This window comes from Lagenorhynchus albirostris, chromosome 8, assembly GCF_949774975.1.
Source record: "Lagenorhynchus albirostris chromosome 8, mLagAlb1.1, whole genome shotgun sequence".
NCBI lineage: Eukaryota > Metazoa > Chordata > Mammalia > Artiodactyla > Delphinidae > Lagenorhynchus > Lagenorhynchus albirostris.
This window is the reverse complement of record NC_083102.1, coordinates 12,188,625-12,202,340: the sequence shown is the minus strand read 5'-3', so window position 1 is coordinate 12,202,340 and position 13,716 is coordinate 12,188,625. Positions and strand designations below refer to the sequence as shown.

General features: G+C 38.9%; 1 protein-coding gene across 1 annotated transcript in view; it reads left to right on the top strand.

The window, feature by feature from the left end:
- Positions 1–601: 601 nt before the first annotated feature.
- Positions 602–13,716, top strand: part of LOC132524507 (maltase-glucoamylase-like) — a 78,101-nt gene continuing 64,986 nt past the window's right edge. Inside the window, exons 1-6 of the mRNA XM_060156509.1 lie at positions 602–728; positions 2,858–2,952; positions 10,353–10,473; positions 11,532–11,641; positions 12,445–12,596; positions 13,204–13,375. Coding sequence (XP_060012492.1) covers positions 602–728; positions 2,858–2,952; positions 10,353–10,473; positions 11,532–11,641; positions 12,445–12,596; positions 13,204–13,375 — 777 coding nt within the window. The remainder of the gene's footprint in view (positions 729–2,857; positions 2,953–10,352; positions 10,474–11,531; positions 11,642–12,444; positions 12,597–13,203; positions 13,376–13,716) is intronic.

The following is a 13,716-nucleotide window of genomic DNA, read 5'->3' as shown; positions in this document are numbered from 1 at the left end:
TGTTGGCATGCATGGAGATGCAATCAACAAAATCCAGATTATGGGCAGATCTACAGAACAAACCTTACTGGTTAAAAAAGACTTAACAGACACAAATCAATTAGTCATATATAGATCTTACTTGTATCCTTATGAGAGTAGAACAAACTATAAAATGCTTATCAGACAATGAGGGAAATTTTTAAAAAATAGTTCTTTAATTTGATGATTAAAGAATTATTTTAAAAATGTTTTAAGTGTGATAACAATATTTTGCTTGGCTTTTGTGAAATTTCTTATTTTTTAAAAAATATGCTTAAATATTTTCAGAATGAAAGATATGAAATCTGAGATTTGCTTCAAAATAACCCAAGGTTAAGGAGACACATGAATAAGAATAGACATAAGAAAAATAAAAGTTTTTATATTACCTTTAAAAAAAAAAAGACAGAATGAGATTGGCCACTTGATAATTTTTTAATCTAGTTGATGGGTACCTGGGCGTTTATTATGTCATTCATTCCTCTTATGTATACATTTGAGCTTTTCTCAAGTTAAAAAAGTTTGCTAACCACGTGTTAAATAAAACTCAAATCTAAAATTGTTTTCTCTTTCTTTGTAGATGGCAAGAAAGAAGTTGAAAAAGTTCACTACTTTGGAGCTTATGCTCAGTGTTCTTCTGCTTGTGGTGTTTATCATCACTGTTCCTCTCTTTGTGCTTTCAGCCAGAGATTCTTTGGAATCAGAAGGTAACAAGGAACTCTGGTGTTCCCCCCTCCATATATTGCTCTTATCAGAGCAGACACCTCAGAAATGGCAGGGAAGTGATGCTTTCATATTCACTGGTGTGAACGCGTGTGTGTGTGTGTGTGTGTGTGTGTGTGTGTGTATTATATGTGTGTGTTGGGGACCACCTGACTCAAACTGTGACAGCACAGTAGGTATTCATTGTAGGCCTAACCCTGACACTTTCATTTCCCAATTTAGCACAGCGCAGGATTCCGCAACTGGCACTTGAAATATATTTGCTGAATTTCATTGAATAATTGTAATTTTGTTAACAATAGTAATCCACGATACCCTTATATGAAATGTAGTCAAATAAGTATATAATCAATTAAAGTACCTTTAGCCCAGGTTTGGTTCTTTAAAAACATAACAGCTGCCAGAGTTTTTTTTTATTAAAAGTTTATTGAACTGTTTTATTTTAACAGAAGGGCTGGATTGTGCTGAGTTGTCCATAATTTCTTATCTGGGCTTCAGCTAGGAGCAGCTTCCTAGGTGGGGCACGTGACGAGGGGCTAGTGTGTTGCCAGAGGAAAACCTTTGCCCCCTCCCCCTACCTCATTTTCAGTCACACCACTTCTACTTCTGTGGGAAGTTAGATTAAATAATCTCAAAGGTTGTTCAGTTCTTAAAATTCTATGATCCTGAAGATGAAACTAAAACCCTTACGCGGAAACTAGCACAAATACAAAGTTCTATTAACTCCACCACATTTGAATTGGAAACTTAGTGAAAAGAAAACTTATTAGAAGCCTCATTGTTTTGTCTTAATATTGTTATTAGCTTATTGTAGAGTGCCCTAAAGAAATCTAACTTCCTTATGTTAGAATGTAATAAATGTGCCTTCTTTATTTTACTGACTTTAAAAAAAAGTAATTTATTTATTATTTTTGGCTGTGTTGGGTCTTCGTTGCTGTGCGCGGGCTTTCTCTAGTTGTGGCAAGCGGGGGCTACTCTTCGTTGTGGTGCGTGGCCTTCTCATTGCGGTGGCTTCTCTTGTTGTGGAGCATGGGCTCTAGGTGTGCGGGCTTCAGTAGTTGTGGCACACGAGCTCAGTAGTTGTGGCTCGTGGGCTCTAGAGCACAGGCTCAATAGTTGTGGTGCATGGGCTTAGTTGTTCCACGGCATGTGGGATCTTCCCGGACCAGGGCTCGAACCTGTGTCCCTGCATTGGCAGGCAGATTCTTAATCACTGTGCCACCAGAGAAGCCCTCTCTAACTGATTTTTAAGTCTGAATCCATCAATCAGCTGGCATAGATTCTAGCTGCCAGTTTCTAGTTTGGTGGCCTCCCTTTACATTTTTTGTCCTATGAAGTTTTACATTTGTATAAGAATACCATCACTCAGAAGTGTTCCTTGTCAAGGGATTGCCTGTTGATTGAGCAAGGAGAATTGAGGTTACTATGATTAGGGTAACATTCAAGAGAACAATATATACTGCACGTGATCTGTGTGCAAACATTTCGTGAACCAGCTGCCTGGGTGGAAGTACAGGACCAAAGCAGAATGTACAGACATCTCTGTAAAGGGCCATATACTTAGTACTTCAGATTTTGTGGCCCATACGGTCTCTGTCCTAACTACCTAATTCTGCCTGTAATAACAAAAGCAGTTATAGACAATACATAAAAAATCTGGGTGTGGCTGTGTGACAGCAATATTTTATTTACAAATCAGGCTGTGACCTGATTTGGTCCACAGGACGTAGTTTACCAACCCCTGGAGTAGAGAAGGTAGATTTGGTTCCCACTTTGGTGAGCTTCCAATCTAATGTTGGAGTCCAACTCCTTGCTCTTGTATGCACTGTCTCATAGGGAAGGGCCTTGCTGGTAGAAGGAGATGGTGCAGGTATATGTAGAGTTAAATACAGTCAGCAAGAACAAAATGAGGCTTTATAAAGTGAATGTGCACATTTCAGGGTCATAGAGTGAAGCCCAATCAGTAGTGGAGTCCATATAATTGGAGGTGTTGAGAACTATGAGGGTATCAAATGCCTGTGATATTAATTCTGTCATCTTATGTTTGCTTTTGGGATTATCCCAGGTCCTGGGACAACAGTTACCTCAGGTCCTGGGATGACAGTTACTCCAGATCCTGGGAAAAGTACCACTCCTGGTTCTGCCGAGTGCCCAGTGGTAAATGAATTGGAACGGATAAACTGCATCCCTGACCAGTCACCGACAAAGGTTTGACTTACAGACCTTGTTTTCATTTAAGAATTTATGCCATTGGATAAGGGTTTGTTTTCTTTTTTTTTTTTCTGTTTGTAGCCCCCAGAGTTGTTTATTGTTTGCATTGCAATTATTGGTGGCTCAGGAAAAGAAATCCTGTATTCATGCTTATATGACAGCTCAGCCTTGGGAGAGGAAGAACTAGAAAATTTCCTTGTGTTGGCAGATTCAGCAAATAAAAGTACATGCTGTCCATTTAGGTTTGAATTTCAGATAAACAATGAATAAATTTTTAGTATAATTATGTCCCGTGTAAGACTTGGGACTTACTTATACTAAAAGTATATTTGTCTTTTATCTGGTAACTCTACTTGGTTACTAGTTCTCTCTGACTCTGTTTCTGACTCTGTTTCTTGGCCTCTCTCTCTCTTTTTTCCTTACACAATTCTAAAAGGTTATCTAGGATCTACAATAAAAAGTCATCCATAGGCATAAAACAGTATTTCAAATAAGGATAAAGCTTCAAGAGCCAAGTTTTGAAGGAAGAGGTAATAAATACCAGATTAAAGATAGTGCAGGCATCTGGGCGTTTACTTTTGGGCAGTGTTTCCTGACCATCACCTGAAGTCCAGCTGAATATATGATTATAAAATGCATTGCACACACCATATCAGTCATGTTTCATGTTGAGAGTGAAGAAAGACAACGTGCAGGCTTCTGAGTGAAGTCCACTGACCTGAAATGGCAGATTTGTATCAGACACAGAAAGGATGCTTGCTGTATGCGATTCTTGGGCATGTGGCACTCTCACATTTATCTCTGCAGCCATCCTATTGTTCACGGGCTGGAATAATCTGTGATGTTCTTGAGAGTTACTATTTTGGTTTGTCTAAAGGTCCTAATACCAAAAGACATTTTATTTCTGCATTTTGTTTTCTTTCATACTTCTGGAGGCTAGAAGTCCAAAATCAAGGTGTCATTAGGGATGATTCCTTTTGAGGGCTCTAAGGAAGAATCTGTTCCATGCCTTTGTCCTAGCTTCTGGTGACGGCCACAATCCTTGGCGTTTCTTGGCTTGTAGCTACATTACTCCATTCTCTGCTTCCATCTTCACAAAGCATTCTCTGTGTGTGTCTGTGTTCAAATTTCCCATTTTTATAAAGACACAGATCACATTGGATTAAGGGCCCACCCAACTCCAGTATGATCACTCCTTAACTAATCACATCTGCAACAATCCTATTTCCAAATAAGATCAAGTTCTGAGGTACTGAGTATTAGGACTTCAACATATCTTTTCTGGGGACACAATTCAGCCCATAACTTGGACAGAGTCGCAGAATGTGAACTGTGGAAAGTGAGAATGGTTACACAATTTGAGCCTTTGGTATTGATTGAAATAGCATAGATGCTGAGTCAGAGAGAACCAAGACGGCAAAGAAATAACAGATGAGAAATCAACCGTAGTGATAGACTGGGGTTTTGGGGAAGCTGGAAGTTAAGGCAGAAAAAAAGAACTAGAGCCAGATAAATAGCTTGGAGTAGAGAAAATGCCTGGGAACTGTAGTTAGGAGCAGAGTGATTGGACAAAACTAGTCAGGAAGCTCAGAGGCTATGTTGAAGGCAAGAGAGAGCACCAATATGGTAAATAGTCAAGGATCAGGAAATCCCCAGGACAGGACAAAGCAGTGAGAGCACAGAAGGGCATCAGCCTGGACAGCAAGGCTGCCAACGTGGGAAGGACTCCCAGTTAGAGCAGTTCATCTAACCAAGACTATTGCAGCATTCAATCCCCTTCATCTGGCGTCTTACCCTGACTGAATGAATGTAACTTTCTCTTGGATTAATGAAGAGACATGGAAGAAATGTAGGAAGAAATGTGTCTGAACACATTGGAGTAGGAAGAGTAGGAAGAAATGTGTCTGAACAGAAAAGGTGGATTCAGATTTTGGAAGACCTTGGATTTCGGGTAGAGGAGGTTGGCTTTTTATGTGATACATAGCAGCTAGGAGCAGCCACTTAGGGCTGAACGAAATCACGAAATGGGAAACCAAGAAGAGAGAGAATAAAAGACAGAAATAAAGGAAAAAGAAGATAGAAGAGAAAAAGAAAAAAAAGCGCTTCAGTATGGGGCCAAATGTCATAAAGTTTGGTATTTTAGATGATAGGTTCAATAGATAGAGGAGATAAGCTAAGTAAATACATAACTCGAATATAAAACAAAAATTTATAAGATATAAACGAAATACTGTGTGGATCACAAAGCAGAAGAGATTATTATCAAGGAGAAGGTGACAGTCTGGAATTGATGATAAGCAGGATTTTGACAGAGATGAGAGGAATGGAAAGTGAATTCAGGATAGAGGAGACTGCACACAAAGTGACAGAAGAGGAAGTTGTGGGGCACATACATGACATATTGAATGGTCCCATATGGCCAAGACAGGATGGGTGCCAGATGGCATATAATGTTTAAGACTATAAGGTAGTTTGGAGCTTGATGATAGAGGACCATTCATTAATGTGCTGCTTTGCCAATAGGAATGGGAAGTCATGGTCTAGATATGCTGTACCTAAACAGGATGTTTCCAGAAAGTTGATCCGCACCCATTTACTTGCCCCTGTCATAGTGTGCTAGGAAACTACTTGCTCAGAAGCCCACCTGGAAGACTAATGCATCCTCAGTCTGTCCACTTTCCTGCAACAGCCCATCTTGTTATTGGCTACGTGAACTTCAGATGTCATTATTGCCTCAGTAATGCTTCTTTGGTTTTATAATAAGGCTGTTTAATACTGTGGTATCAAGATTGTAGTTCAATAAACAACCTTTGCCTTTTTTCTAAATGTTATACCCAAGTGAATTAATCTATGACCTTTGCATTCATTCACTGGCCTGCTCCTCTTTAGTTCAGCCAGAGAGAAATACTCTGGGAGCACTTTCAGTGACCTGGTTTTTCATAGAAGGTATTTCTTAGGTATTTTGCTGTGTGTTCTAAGTGTTCTGGGTGCCATATGCTAATCTAAAGTGTTGTTGAGAGGCTGATTCAATGGATACTGTTGTGTATATGTATATAATGTGTTTGTTGAAGGAAAGTATATGGCTATGTGGAGGAGGGGAGTGGGAAGAAATTATGAATATGACACTAGGCTAGGCAGAATGTTTTACTGCTGAGGCCATTGCTATATCATTTTATCATTCCTCTCCTCTGGGATTAAAGAACTAAGAGTATAAATTTCCCTTCAGATGATTCTTTGTTGTAAATTCCATTGTTTCTTATCCCAGTAAAAGGAGGGAATTCTGTGTCTAAAACAGGACCCATAAAGGCTGTGGAGAGACACTGGACAGTACAGAAAGAACAGGATGGAGGGATACAGGGTTAGAGGAGCCAGCACCTAGGACAGGATGTCTGGCAGGGCTGAATGAGCAAGGTCCACTGTGGTCCCATTCCCTCCAGTGGCAGGAGATGGCTAATTCTGATTCACTCAGGCCGACTCTCACTGCACCTGGGACACTTCCTTTTCACGTGTTTGCATTTGTCCTTGCAACTTTGCTTTCTGTCTTTTATAAATGCTGCAGTTGCTGAGGTCCTGAATTTTTTTTTAATCTTAGATATGCTGCTTCCTAATGACCTAATGATGCACATATTCCAAGGCATATGTAGTCTTATCAGTAAATTATTTTCAACTCACTCTGATTTGTACACATTTCTTGTTTGTGTTATTCTAGATTCTACTTCTTATTTTTATTATACATGCTGCAAGTATCTTCTGCTGTCATGAGGCTGTGTTCACCTATTTTATGCTGTCTTGATGAACAGATATTTTATATTTTACTGGAGTCAAGCTTATATATTCCTATATTACATCATATCTCAAGGAACAATGCCAGGAAGATTAAAAGCCTAAAGGCAAAAAAGAAAAACTTATGACTTTAAGAAGAAAATAGAAGATCTAATATAATAATAATTAACTTATTTAGTTTAAATTTATTTCTGTAAATTTTCTTGGATTTCTACTTACATAATATTATGTCAGAAAATAATGATAACTTGGCTTCATCCTTTTTAGTTTTACAAATTTTCTTTATTTTCTTGTCTTATTAGTCTTGTAGTGTTAGGACCTCCAATATATATTTAATTATAAAACAACATAGGCATGGTCACCTACTCTTTTTTTCTGATTTTAAAAGGAATGTTTCTAACATTTCAGAGTTAGTGAGATGGATATTATAGGCTTTAGGTATCTACCCATTATCCAACTAAGGAACTTACTTTATATTCCCAGTTTGCTAAGAATTTTATCATGAATAGGTGATTAATTTAAATGATTGTATTGTGTACTTCCTTTAATAAGTTATGAAATATTATACAGTGGATTTTCTAATAGTAAAGAATCCCTGTGTTTCTGGAAGAAACACCACTGGCTTATTATTTATTTAATATGCTGCTGATTTCCATTGTTAAAATAGCATGCTCTTTTCTTTTAGGTTTTTGCATTTATATTCGTGAATAAAACTGGATTCTAGTTTTCCTTTTTCTCTCATGTCTGATTTTGATATAAAATACTTCCTTTTTTGTTTCTTCTCCTCTCTCTCTAAATGTTAAGAAGCATTGGGGGTTGGAGGAGAAAAGGACTCCAGTGGAGCAGAGCTTGACTAGGTCATAAGCAGTGTCTTCAGCATCTGATTTCTCACAATCTCTGAGTTCAATGCAGTCCTTCTCTTTGTGTTGATGCAGGAGCCTGTATGTATCTATTATGTAAAAAGCAAAATATCTTTACTTTTTTGTCTATTTTATCTATCAGTTACTGAGGGAGTTCTTTAAAGATATTGCATTATGTACTTACTGTCTTTTTCAATTTTATCTTGTGATTCTTTAAGGTTTTTCTGTAAATATTTTGAGTCTTTATTATCAGGTGTGTATCAGGTTTGAGATGTCATATCTTCCTGGTGAACTGAAGCTTTTGTCATCATGTAGTGACTCTATGTCTCTCTAATAATTAATATTTACTTAAAGTCTATTTGTCAGCTATCACTATAGCTGTACTAACCCTTGGTAAGAATTCTTCTCACATAGCTGTTTTCCCCTGTTTTAGTGCTTTTGTGAGCTTAAATTTTGGGTGTGCTGCCTGTAAACAGCTTCAGTTGAATTTATTTCTGTAAATGTAATCTGATTATCCTTGTTTTTTAAATTAAGTATTTAAGCCATATGATAATTGACATGAAAAACTTTTTTCTATGGTCTCATTTTGTGTTTTCCATTTGGTCTGTTTTTTATGTACTGCTCCCCATTCACGCCTACCCCCGTATACATGTTTTCTTTCCTTATTTTTTGCATTGAGAATTTTCCCCCTTAGTTTTCCCCTCAATACTGTATTGGAAATTATACACTCTATATTATTTTGGCAATTTCTCTTAAATTTTATTTCTCATGTTCAACTTAAAAGGACATTTTTTGTCTCAAGTTTGGGTTTAATTATTTTTGGGTGCCTTCAGTCCTATTCATGTTGTCATTTTTTTATAGCTTCTCTCTACAACTCTTTTCTGAGGTTTCACCTACTTTTTACTCCCTTGTCTATTTGCCCTGCTCTCTGCTTCTCCCCACATTGCTCCCCATAACTGCTTAGCTCCGCTGCAGGGCCTGGGATTTCCAGGTGGCCAAGAGGCTGTGCACTTTTCATGCTGCTTTGGCCACTCTTTGATCTTTGCCCTTTCCAGTTCAGTGAAGAAGTTATTAAGCTCTGGGGAGCATGCAGAAACCGTTCTGCTTAACACTCTTTTCGACACCTTTCCCTTTTCAGGTTATACTGAAGTTTCATCTGAGTGGGTTTTGAAAAGAAAAAACAAAAACTGCTGACTAGTTGAGTTCACAGTGAAGCCTGATTCCATAGCAGTGGAAACCACAGATGGACACTGTTTTTCGATCCTTAATATTGGTTGTTATATTAGCATATGATTACCAAAAAAATTAGCATATGATTAAATCTAATTGTTCATATATCTAAGCAATTTTTTTTGTCTTACATTTGTAAAGCATTACCATATCCTCCTGAAAATATGTTCAGCAGATACTCAACCCAGACTATAGAGAAAAAGAAATGGATAACAAGAGAGCTAAGTTTTGGTCCTTGTCTTCTCAATAGCTAAGTGACCTTTGGCAGATCACTTCACCACTGCGAACTTTTACCTCTGTGGCCTGAGGTTCTTCATCTGTAAAATAATATAGCAGGGTATGTTAGTTATCTATTGCTGTGTAACAGATTATCCCAAAACTTAATGGCTTAACACAACAAACATTCTTTTCTCACAGTTTCTATGGTCAGAAATCTGGCCTTGGTGTATCTGGGTGCTTTTGGCTCATAGGCTTCCAGAAGACTGCAATCAAGGTGTCTTCTGAGACTCAGGGATGATCCTTTTCAAGCTTGTGTATTGTGATTATTAGCAGAATTCAGCTGCTCAAGGATTGTTGGGCTGAGGACCTCAGTTCCTTGCTGGAGTCCTCCCTCAGTTCCTCACCATGTGGGTCCTTCTGCAGTGCAGCACCTCACTTCTCGCAGAGTGAGAGCTCCAACAGAGCAAGTGAAAGGGAGGGAGCAAGCTAGACAGGAGGCACTCTGTAATCTAATCCTGGAAGCCACAACCCATAATTTTTGCTATAGTATTTTATTAGTTACACTAAAGAGGAATGGTTTCCTTGTACTTTTTTTATATTTAACCTGATTGCTTCTTCCAAATTAGTTATATGAGAAAGAGATTGTATCCATTTTAGTCTCCATGTGATTCAGTCATTAATTGTAGTAAAAGGCAGGTACCTTTCTTAAATAAGAATCAGAATCTATTTGGGTTTCAAGGAACAATTAGTGCCTTGGGAGGAGTTAAGAGACTATATATACATATATATACACACACACACACATACATGTATATACTGTGTACATATGTATAATATATATGTATATATGTCACATATACTAAATATACCCATTTGTAATATACACATTTAAAATTCAAAGCAAAATTGCCTTGATTTCAAAGCTTCTGAATAAAGTTAATTGCAAAGTTTTTTTAGAGCCCAAAGCCAATATCAGTGAAGCTCCATTTGTCATTTTGGGTCACTGGTGATATAACTATATAGTAGTTTAGAATATTTAAATAAATTTACCAGGTTTATTGTGATGACAGGTAGAGAATGCATTGTGATCATATATTGTTATATGATAACAACGAGGAAGGATATTGGTCAGAAAAGTGAGTTTTGAGTGCAAGCACCGCATTGACTGGGATACAGCACAATTTCTTTAAGTATCAGGTCCCTTATTTGTAAAACAAGGCTCATGAGACTGCAAGCTCAAATTATATTTATCAATGATAGTGTTCTACCCATAGTGGAGTTACTCTAACTAATCCCTTATTTCAGGCCATGTGTGACCAGCGTGGGTGCTGCTGGAAACCTCAGGGACCCATAAGTGTGCCCTGGTGCTACTATTCTAAGAGTCATGGCTATCAAGTGGAGGGCAACCTTGTGAACACAAATGCAGGTAAGCCAGACTCAGCCTTGAGGAAGGAGCTCCAGATCCTCTGGGGAGGGAGGTTTGCAAGCATTTATTGTAGGCCAGGCACTGGGCTGTGTCCTCTGCAGGTTGGCTCTGTACACTGCAGAAGAGAGCTGTAGCAGCAGGTGGGGTGTTAACTCTGTACGGCTACCACAGCGTGTGACAGGAGGTGGGCACTGCCCTTGAGCAAGGACTAGAGTCTATTTTGGCATCAAGGAAAAATATCACTCTCTGTCTTGGGAGTTAGGAGACGTGTTCTATTCCTGACTCTGTCTTTATGTACCTTTGTAACCTTGTCCAAACATTGTAACTTCTTCGTTCCCCAAGTTTCTGACTTTTAAAGAGAGGGATTTGAACTCAGTAACCTCTGAGACTACTAACAACTCTAATATAGTGTAATTTTAATGATATGGAAACAATTCCCATTTTATCAATGTTTTATGAAAGTTAGCTAGCCAGTGTCAGTGTTCATGGACTAAACATCCCCCCTTCTTTCTCCCACCTCAAAATGCAGACATAATAATGAACATGCTGGGGATACTTGGGGAGGCTCTTAGCATAAAGGAAGAGGCATGCTCCTCTTCCAGGGCCTCTTGGCCTGATGGGCTTTTCTAATAAGGTCTCGACTCTCACCTGGCTTGTCACATAACTGGGGAGATGGCATCAATACATCCGATCACCTGTGGTGTAACATGAAGATAACTGAGAAGGAATAATGGATGTGAACACCTTGAGGGCTCAGAATATAAAGAGTATATGAGTGATGGATGGGCTGGTATAACGATAGTTTGGCCTTTGAGGGATGTTTCCATTCAGATTTTGGAGAAGAGAGGCATGGTTTTTGAATAAGGTAATGACAATACCTAGCTTCAGAATCTGGCCCAAGACAGTATGTGTGTATGATGAGGTACACATCCGTGTCTCCTCTTCTGATGGGAAGTAAAGGCTTTTCGCCAGCCCCTTTGACATAAAGCTTAATTGTATGTGGCTGTTTGTGAATTTACACAGCCAGCTATGAAAACTCTTTACCCCCTTCACATTAGGATTCACAGCCCAGTTGAAAAGGTTGCCTTCTCCATCTCTTTTTGGAAATGATGTCAACAACGTCCTTCTCACAGCGGAATGCCAGACGTCTAACCGTTTCCACTTTAAGGTTGTAGTTTGTTTCTTTTTTGCTATTCTTTTCCATTATAGTTTATTACAAGATACTGAACATAATTTCCTATGCTCTACAGTAGGCCCTTGTTGTTTATCTATTTTATATATGGTAGTTTTTATCTGCTAATCCCAAACTCCCAGTTCATCCCTCCCTACCCCCCTTTCCCCTTTGGCAACCCTAAGTTTGTTTTCTGTGTCTGTGTGTCTTTCAGTTTTGTGAATAGGTTCATTTGTATCATATTTTAGATTCCACATATAAGTGATAGCATATGATATTTGTTTATTTAAAATTTTTTGGAGAAGTTCTTGTTCCCTACCTGATGACTGCAGTTACTACAAAAGAGAAAAATTTGCTAATGGAGGTATTTTTCTGTACTGTCATTATTCTTACTTAGCATGTGTATGTTGAAAGCATTTATAGCCTTCCTTCAGTGTGATAACTTCCTAAATGTATATTATAGAGTTCACAGGTGAGCTTTGGCTTTCATTTATTTTCCCTTTATACCATGTGAAATGATATAGGGAAGGAAAAAAAGAATGATCACAACTTTGAAAATTCTAGAGATAGTTTATGTCTGCAGATTTGTAGTATATATTTCTACCTAAAGACTAACTTATGTCCAAGTGTTAAACATCTGAATTTGGTGACATAATTTCAGACATAATGTCATTTGCTGCACAGGTTCCTGTACCAGGAGCACAGGTGTTGGGAAGCACTGGTGTTGGTAGGCATGTTTCTATTTTAGAAAAACAGAGACATGTTCATTTTGACTGTCTTTCCCTAATCTCTCTGGACAGTTAACTGACCAAAACCAGGACAGATACGAAGTGCCCCATGAACATGTGCAACCCTTCAAAGGAAATGCTGCTGCTTCCTTGACCTATAAAGTTGAGGTCTCCGAACAGCCATTTAGCATCAAAGTGATCAGAACGAGCAACAATCACGTTCTGTAAGTTTTGCAAACCTATCTGGAGACTTAGTATGAAGGTTATGGGGGAGGGAGGTTTGAAGCCTGAAAAAGGATGCATTTCTACAATATTCCTGAAGGTTGTGAGCCCACTGTTGGTGACCAGACTCTCTACCTCCAAATGTACTTTTTTTCTGCCTTCCTTCCTCTTCCTTCCTTCCTCCTCTTCCTTGTCCTCCCCCTCTTTTATTACTAAGCATTTATTGTAGGCCAGGCACTGGGCTGTGTCCTTTTTCTCTTTCTTCCTTCCATTTGGCCATTTTTCCTCCTTATTTTCCCTTTTTTCCCTCCATCTATCCAACACCCATCCAGCAGTAACTCTCTATGGAGCATCTACTATAACGTACGACTCATATTCTGGTCATGTGATAGAGAGTCAAGGGGACAAATCTAAGAAATGTGCTGAATGGTACCTGCCCTCAGCAAATCCTGATCTCTTGATGTCCATGGAAAAATGTCACAGGAGGGCAAATGGGGCCGATTAAACAGGGAGTATTGAGTCTTTGAGATACAAGAACAATTTTCTAAGCAGTTGCATTCCCTCCACTCCACTTGCCCACCCGTCCCTGTGTTTTCCACCCATGTCTAGGTTTGACTCCAGCATCGGGCCCCTGCTGTTTGCTGATCAGTTCCTGCAGCTCTCCATCCGACTGCCTAGTGCTAACGTGTATGGTCTGGGAGAACACGTGCACCAGCAGTACCGGCACGATATGAATTGGAAGACCTGGCCCATATTTGCCAGGGACACAATCCCCAAAGGGGTAACCTTTCAGTATGGGGCCCTTTCCACTGACTATCATAGCCTCTTTCATGAAGGTCACCCCTAGCAGTGCAGTATAACAGTTAAGAGTCAGGTGCTCGGGTGAAGCTATCTGGGTCTGGATTCTGACACTGCTACTCACCAGTTTTGCGGTTCTGGGCAGGTTTCCTCTCTGTGTCTTTAGTTCCCCATCTATGAAATGGGGGTAATATACTTACTTCATAGGGTTGTGATGGGAATTAAATGAATTGATACATGTAGAGTCTCTAGAAGAGTGTCTGCCACATAGAAAATGCTCAATAAATACCAAGTATTTTTCATCACATTTTCGTTTTGAACTAA